Source organism: Cervus canadensis, chromosome 5 (assembly GCF_019320065.1).
Source record: "Cervus canadensis isolate Bull #8, Minnesota chromosome 5, ASM1932006v1, whole genome shotgun sequence".
NCBI lineage: Eukaryota > Metazoa > Chordata > Mammalia > Artiodactyla > Cervidae > Cervus > Cervus canadensis.
The window spans coordinates 95,628,148-95,636,602 of NC_057390.1; the positions used below are offsets into that span (position 1 = coordinate 95,628,148).

General features: G+C 57.2%; 1 protein-coding gene across 2 annotated transcripts in view; it reads left to right on the forward strand.

Moving 5' to 3' along the window:
- Positions 1-8,455, forward strand: part of HMCN2 (hemicentin 2) — a 185,613-nt gene that overhangs the window by 77,433 nt on the left and 99,725 nt on the right. For both annotated transcript variants that reach the window (XM_043469851.1, XM_043469852.1), the window contains exons 23-25: positions 3,044-3,171; positions 5,576-5,830; positions 6,519-6,605. In XM_043469851.1, the coding sequence (XP_043325786.1) occupies positions 3,044-3,171; positions 5,576-5,830; positions 6,519-6,605 (470 nt within the window). The remainder of the gene's footprint in view (positions 1-3,043; positions 3,172-5,575; positions 5,831-6,518; positions 6,606-8,455) is intronic.

Genomic DNA, 8,455 nt, shown 5'->3' on the forward strand with positions numbered 1-8,455 from the left:
TTGTTGAGAATTGTTTCCACTTTTGGAAATTTCTTTCATTATTGTTTTTTTTTTTCTCCCAGAAGCTCCGACTTCCTATCCTTTTAAGGGCTTGGTGAGGGAGGGAGCAAGAGGTCCTTTAGTCTCTGAAGTTCTTAGAAGAACTAGAAGGCAACTTCTAAGATAAAAGGAGTCCAGAGCTGCCTTTTCAAATATGGAGAAGTTGGGGCTCAGAGACATTGTTTGCCCTGTCTGAGGTTGCACAGCATGTCTAGAGCAGAATGGGACCTTGGATCCAGAACTCTAGTGCTCAGCCTAGACATCTTTCCACTGGCCCAGGGGCTCCTGCTTGGCTAGTCGAGGTTCGCAGCAAAGTCCCCGAGGGAGCCTTGTCACCGCCCCAAGTGTGATTAAGTGCGTATGTTTCAACCTCACACTGATTTGGCTCATGCTGTTGGATGTTGACATTATTTAACCTAATTAAAAAAAAAAAAAAACACGACCACGGTGGATGAGAAAAGCCAAGCCAGGGGAGTGGAGCCGCACAGGGGAAGTGTTTACTTGTCACTGGGACAAACAGACATCTGTGTGGTGTTTTTGCTCCTTTTTCTTCCACTTTGGAAGACCAAGGGACCTACTGATTGGGGGCTGGGAGCGAGCACATGGACACACTGGAGGTGGGTTTTTTACTAACAGCGGGATCGTGTATGGAGCACTTCCTATGTCCCAGGGACCATGGACTTTGTGTGCGTCATGTCACTTCATATGTGCCGTGTCCTGTGACCCCAGGTGAGGACACTGAGACTCAGAGAGAGGGAGTCCTTGGCCCAAAGGTCATGGGTGGGGGTGATGGCACTTGCTGTCAAAGCCCGGCTCCCGTCCGCTCCTCTGGGTCACTTCTGGGGGGCAGGGGCACTTCCCTGTGTCCCGGGGCAATGCTCCCAAAGGGTGGACCCCAGAGGGTCTTGGTACAACCCTGATTCCAGCCTCCGACCCCCAAATCTGGCTGGGGCCTGGGAATGTGTATGTTTCACATGTGGCTGGAAAATTCTGATAAGAAGCCGTGCCCTGAGCAGGGAGTGACGGCCTCTATGAGAGCTGATGGTGTGCGAGCCCACGTGTGGCCCGGGAGGCCAGCCCCTGTGCGTGGGGGACACGTAGGTCAGTATGCAGAGAACTCTGGTGGTGAAAGAAAGAGCCAAGGAAGGAAAAAAGGGCTGGAGGAAAGGAAAAAAATCTAGATGTTTAAATGTACACCAAAAGGAGAACTAATTAATCACGTGTGGTAAATTCACACAGAGGACTACTATGCAACAGTGAAAAATGAGTGAATTGGACCCACATACATATACACGTTGCCATTTATATGAGTTTTAAACAATGCAAAATTGTGTGGCATATTGTAATGGATGCACGGTCGTCACCATGGTAACAGCTGACCTTGACTGAGTGTGTCTCTGTTCTTGGGTCTGGAAGATCCCCTGGAGAAGGGAATGACTACCCACTCCAGTATTCTTGCTGGGAAATTCCAAGAACAAAGCAACCTGGCAGGCTGCTGTCCATGGGGTCGCCAAGAGTGGGACATGACTGAGCGACCTAGCACACTTTCACACTGCTCTAGGCACCGTGTTGTGAATTAGGTCTTTCAGTTCTCTGGACAACCCCATGAGGAAGAAGCACCACTTCTGTCGTATTTCCCCCTGCCCTGCAAAGGAGCCAACCAACGCACAGAAAGGCTGAGTGACTTAACCAACGTCACACAGCAGGCGCAGGGCAGAACAGGGTCGGAGCCAGCTGGCCCCAGCCTGGTGCCTGGGCTCTAGAGACCGCCAGCTGGTGTATCACTCCCAGCTGTCCTCAGAGGACTTGGCCCAGGTGCCCGCTGGACTTTCAGGGCAAACTAGAGGAGGGGGTTACAACCCCACTTTACAGATGGGGAGACAGAGGACCCACAGGGCAAAGCTAGTGGCCCGAGATTGCACAGAAAGTGAACTGCCAACAGTATCGACCTGGTGGACAAGTGTATGCCCAGTACTTTGCTTGAAGCTGCTTGGTAAATGGGGGACTACTGTCATCCCTGTTTTGCATAGCAAAACAAAAAAATCTGAGACTCAATGAGAGGGGAGTGGGGACGGGGATTGGTGCTCAGCTGGACCCTGATGAGCACAGGCGGGGGAGGGCCTGGCCCTTGGGGGTCCCCCACCGCTATGCTGGCTGCTTGTGCTCAGGGCCGGCTGGGGCCAGGGGCCGCAGCTGCCCTCCCAGTTCTATCAGGGCAGGGGCTACACGGAGCCAGCACATATGGGCCAGTGATATCATGTCTGCGGGGATCCCCTGGGGTCCAGTCCAGCTGCGGGAGCCTGGCTGAGGGTCCCAGATCTCTGTGGGCTGGGGGCCAGGTGACTTCAGCAGGTGGGCTGGAGTGGGGAGGACAGTGATGGGGGAACCTCACAGCTTCCTCCCGAGAGCCCAGCACAGCGCCAGACAGCTGAACACCAAAAAGCACTGTGTTCATAGTCTGGGTGAATCTGACCCCAAGACGCAGAGGGCCTCTGGCCTGCAGCTTCTCCCTGGAAGCCAGGGGTCCTCCAGGTGAGGCCTCCTCCCCACCTCTCAGGACAGGGTTGAGGGATCGTAGGTGTGTGCATTAGAAGAGGAAGAGTTGCTGGAGACCAGGTGCTGGGCCGTGGACTGAGCCCACGTGGAATCTGTTCACCAGCCCCAGTCACAGCACTCCTTAATGTACCCATTTTACAGATGAGGAAACAGAGGTTCCAAGAGATGAAGAGACTTGCTTTACCCAGCTCAAAATTGGAGTTCAAAGTCAAACCCAGCCAGCGGACTCCTAGCCTAATGTTCTTTGTCTCTTACACCACTTGGAGTGGACCTGGCCTTGGCCTGGTGGTTTGGGGAACTGGAAGCAGGGCACGGGGGGCAGTGAAAGGTGGGTGGTGGATACTGCCTTAGTCCTGGCAGGCTTCCTGGAGGAGGCAGCTGGGTCCTGAGACCTTGCCAGCAGATGCGGGGTTGGTTGGGGTCTCACCAGTGTCCCTCATTTCCTCAGGCACCACCTCCTCCTGCCGGGCTCCCTGCATCTGGCCCAGGCCCAGGTCAGTGACAGCGGCCTCTATGAATGCACAGCCAGTAACCCCGCCGGGTCCGCTACTCAATATTACATCCTCAGGGTGCAAGGTAGGGCCCTGGCTGGCAGCCTCCGTCTCCCCACGTGGCCCCTGCCCCCACCTCTCTCGGACCTTTTGTGTTCCTCCCCATCCCCATGCCAGGCTCTGTCACCTTTTCATGGCCTTCCAGCGTGTGCTCCATCTACCCTATTTCCTTCCTCGAGTCTTGTCTGTCCTTCTCCCCACCCCTATTCCTCCCCTCTCCTGTACCCCTTGGTTGAGCTCAGACAGGCTGTTCAGAGCTCCCTCCCTGAGAACCAAGGGTGGGACTCCAAGGCAGCAGGGACCTGGGGGTTGGGAGGGCGACCCACGGAGGGGATTCTGGGTCCCAGCCCAGGTGGGGGCCCAGGAGTGGGTGTTCACCTGGGTGGTCCAGGTCCCATTCACAGAAGCCATGCAGTGGAGTCACTCCACCAAAGAGGCGGGGAGCCTGTCACCTCCAAGAGCCCCAGTGAGTCATCTGAGACCCGGGTCCACCAACCACAGCCCTTAGCCACTTCTCGCCTACATGCCGTTCTCATTTGGCCCACAAGTGAAGAATGATGTCTGCGTTTTCTAATGATTGGGGGAGAAAAGACAAATAATGTGACATATGAAAATTATATGAAGCTCAGTTCTTCAGTGTCCATTAATACAAGCTTCACTGGCGCGCCTCCACACACGTTCGGTTACATAGCGTCTGTGGCTGCCTTCACGCTGAAATGGCAAAGTTAGTAGCTGAGACAGAGACCATCTGGCCTGCAGAGCCTAAGATATTTACTCTCTGGCCCTTTCTAGAATGAGCCAATCCCTGCTCTAGGCTTAACTCCCCATTTTACAGGTGGACAGACTGAGGTTCAGAGAGGGAGGGGCTCAAAGCTTCGCTGTGTGTTCACATGAGCGTATGAGAGAAGGTGATTCGGATGTTAAAGAACCCACCTGCAGTGCGGGAGACCTGGGTTCAATCCCTGGTTTGGGAAGATCCCCTGGAGGAGGGCGTGGCAACCCATTCCAGTATTCTTGCCTGGAGAAATCCTATGGACAGAGGAGCCTGGCGGGCTACAGTCCGTGGGGTCGCACAGAGTCAGACACGACTGGGAGACTAAACACAGCACAGCTCAGGAGAGAAACAGGGAAGCGGGGGGGCGGGAGGATGAACAGAGCTGGGCTTGAGTGCTGACTCTGCCGCCGACCGGCTGTGTGACCTTAGGCCAGCTGCTTGGCCTCTCTGAGCCTTGGATTCCTCGTCTACAAAGTAGAGGCAATAACGCCTATCCCACAGTAAGGGTACTGATGACTTCAGGTACTCAGCACAGTGGAAACTGTTAGTGTTTTCAGGGGGGTGGTAGGCACCCTGTCCACCCTTGTGCTTCTGGACAGCGAGGCTCTGGGCTGGGTTTGGGGGAGCCAAACTCTGCCCAGGGGCCAGCTCTCATGGATGGTCTTATCTTCAGGCTCCTCCTCTGAAGCTGGGAAGGGACTGGGTGTCCTCAACTTCCCCTGAGGGCCCAGGACACTTATCCAAGTCTCTGAGAATTCCCCCAGGCTCACCCAGTCTGGCTGCATGGAAACCTCTTGCATTCCTGCTCATCCAGACCCAGGCTTGGGGCTGATCCAGCTCCTGTGAGCAGATATGGAGTGGAAGACTCTGGTCAAGTCACATAACCCTTCTGAGCCTCAGTTTCTTCATCTGCAAAATGGGCATGGCATCACCCACCCGTGGGAGGGGCCAACTGGGATGGAGGATGGGGAAGTGACTTGAAAACAGAAAATGTGTTGGAAATGAAACCCATCATCTCCCTCATCCCCAGCCCACCCCACCCCAGGGAAAGGAAAAGAGCGAGCTGGGAACCCCGAGAGTGGGTCTAAGCCGCTGCGTTTTAGGCACCGCTGTGGACCAGGCTCCGTGCTGGCCGCTCTGATGCCGTGTCCTGTTGCATCTGGGGCAACTTTGTGAGCAGGAGAGACTGAGGCCCCGGCCAGTGCAGGTCCTGTGATGTCGAGGGGCATGGCTAGGATTTGAAGCCCCCCGCTCGTGCCTGCTGCCCCCTGGGCCTCGGTGTCCCCACCCCACACCGAGCTGGTGATTCTCACATGGTGCTGGGGGCAAGCCCGGGGGTGGGGGGGGAGTGCTGGGGCGGGGTGGGGAAGTAAACCCAGCGTGGAGGAGCGATGCTTTGGTGAGAGCTCGGTTGTTCAGGGGAGAGGGTGATGGCACTCATGCTTGGGGGGGTGGTCCACACAAGGTGCCCTGATGTCGTTTCCCAAGAAACCAGGAGCGGTCGGCCTCCGATCACCCCTGCGCCCTTGCAGGTTGGTGACGTCCAGGATGCGGGGAGCCCCGAGCAGGCCGGGCCTGCCCTGCGGGTCTGGGCCCTGGGCCCCTCCCCGCCCCCCGTGCCACTGCCCTGACCACCCCCCCGTGGCCCTGTCAGTGCCCCCGCAGGTGCAGCCGGGCCCGCGGGTCCTGAAGGTGCTGGTGGGAGAAGCCGTGGACCTGAACTGCGTGGCCGAGGGCAACCCGGAGCCCCGGGTGGCCTGGTCCAAGGATGGGGTGGCCCTGCGGGGCGAGGGGCCCGAGGGCTCCGTCCACTTCACGGCCATCCAAACCTCCCACGCCGGGACATACCGCTGCGAGGCGTCCAGCAGCGCCGGGGTGGACGCCTGGGAGCTGGATCTCAGGGTGCTGGGTGAGTGGCCCCCGACCCCCAGAGCTCCCCAGCCCCCCCCATCTTCTGAAGCCCCCTGCAGCCGCCTGGGCTTCTGAGCTGCTGGACTCCTTCTTCCCCCCAGACCTGAGGCCGCATCAGGCAGCTCTCGCCCGCCCCTGGTTGCGGGGGCGGGGTTCCTTCCCTGGGGTGGGCTGCAGGCGCCCTGGGGTTGCTGATTGAAGAGCAGACTCCTGGGCCTGGGGCCAGCTTCTCCCACTTTCCAGCTGGACAACCATCGGCCAGTCATTTACATTCTCTGACCCCATAAAATGTGTCCAATAATATGTGAGGGGTCAGTGCGAGAATGCGTGTGAAGTGTCTGGTGCATAGAAAGTTCTGGATCCCTGGTGTTAGCCTGTTCGCTCTGATGAATCTGAAACACATGCACACAGAAAGCTGCTGCTGGAGGGGCCAGATGCCCGAGCTTAGCCCCCGAGCCTGGGGGGTTTGCGCGTGGCCCTAGAGGCTGTTCCATGGACCACCCTGGGCAGGGGGTGAGCTGATGCCTCTGGCCCTGAGGCTGAGGGTTGGGGTGCAGGGCTTGCCCCCCTTATTCCAGCTGAGGCTCTGAAGGGAACGCTCCCTCCCCCCAAGGCCCTGGGCTCCTGGGGGAAGTGCCAGGCTTTGGGTTTGGGGGTGTGAGTGTGGCCACATCACCTCCCACCAGAGCCACCGCACTGGGGGACAGATGAGACCAGCGGCCTGCTGGAGAGGGTAGCAGGAGAGAACGCCAGCCTGCCGTGCCCTGCCAGAGGTGAGGTTGGGCCCTGGGTGGGCCAGGCGGGGGAGAAAATCCACCCATGTTCCAGCGCCCTGGGTCACTCACTGTGGGCAGTGCCCACGGGTATGGAGGATTATGGGGTCCCCACTTCCGCCTGCCATGCCAAGCACTTCATCCCATCCACAACCCTATAGGATGGGTATTAGCATTAGCTCTTTTTCACTAGGGGCAATTTAAGCTCAGACAGGTTAAGCAACTTGCCCGAGGTCACACACCTGGAAGATGACTCACGGAGTATAATATGCTTTAACCCCTAGCTCTGAGTACCTGTTAAGCCCTGAGTCCCTCTGTGTCCAGGGAGCGTAACACCTGGGGCTGAGGAAGGCCCAGGGGTCCTGGGATCAGGGCTTGTGGCTCCGGCCTCTCCCCCAGCCCCAGACTTTCTCACAGAGGATGGATCCACAGGGTTCTGGGCAAACCGTCCCTTGGGGGCCCTCCTGGGGTGACAGCACAGTGCGGGGTCAAGATCGCCACCCCTGGTCAACTGCCCAGTGCTGGGCAGGTCACATGTCCTTTCCAAGCCTCAGTTTTCTCGGTGGTCCAGTGGGGTCACACCCATTCTTCGCCAGAGGACTGCCATGGACTGCAGGAGTACTAGGTCCCAGCACCGTGCCTGGCACACAGTAGGGGCTTGGGGAAACGTGTTGAATGCGTGGAGTGATTCTACCATCCGTGAAGCCTCCCAGTGGCACCCAGTGGGTGCCAGCCCAAGTTGCTTCTTCTGGCTTTGGACCAAGACGGCCTAAATGTCTCCTCTGTATGTGAACAGTGTTCTCTTGGAGAGCAGGCGTCTGGGTGTTCGGGGAGCGAGTGGCAGCTTACAGGAAGACTGGCAGGAGCTAGGAAAGTGGATTCCGGTTGGCACTGCACTTCCTCGTTGCTCGGGGCCCGGGGAAGTCCTCGGAAAGGGACGGGGGGAGGGCAGGTAGGAGGCAGGTGGGAGCCATGGGCTTCCATGTTGGCTCAGCTGGTAAAGAATCCGCCTGCAATGCCGGAGGGCGGGAGACCGAGGTTCGATCCCTGGGTCAGGAAGATCCCCTGGAGGAGGGCAAGGCAACCCACTCCAGTATTCTTGCCGGGAGAATCCCATGGACAGGGGAGCCTGGTGGGCTACAGTGCATGGGGTTGCAAAGAGGCATTCGCCACTGAGCGCCTAATCACTGGAGCCCTGGGCGCCGACCACCTGAACCAACCCTCATCTCGCCCTTGACCAGGCCGCCACCTTGTGTTAGTGTCTGGTAACAGCAAGGAATGTTTAGGGCACGTTCACACAGTTCAGTTCAGTCGGGTCCTGCTCTCTGCGACCCCATGGACTGCAGCACGCCAGGCCTCCCTGTCCATCACCAGCTCCTGGAGTTTACTCAAACTCATGTCCATTCAGTCGGTGATACCATCCAACCATCTCATCCTCTGTCGTCCCCTTCTCCTCCTGCTCTCAATCTTTCCCAGCATCAGGGTCTTTTCAAATGAGTCGGTACTTCACATCAGGTGGCCAAAGTATTGGAGTTTCAGCTTCAGCATCAGTCCTTCCAATGAACACCCAGGACTGATCTCCTTTAGGATGGACTGGTTGGATCTCCTTGCAGTCTGAGGGACTCTCAAGAGTCTTCTCCAACACCACAGTTCAAAAGCATCAATTCTTCAGCACTCAGCTTTCTTTATAGTCCAACTCTCACATCCATACATGACTACTGGAAAAACCATAGCTTTGACCAGATGTTTGCAAAGTAATGCCTCTGCTTTTTAATATGTTGTCTAGGTTTATCATAGCTTTTCTTCCAAGGAGCAAGCGTCTTTTAATTTCATGGCTGCAGTCACCATCT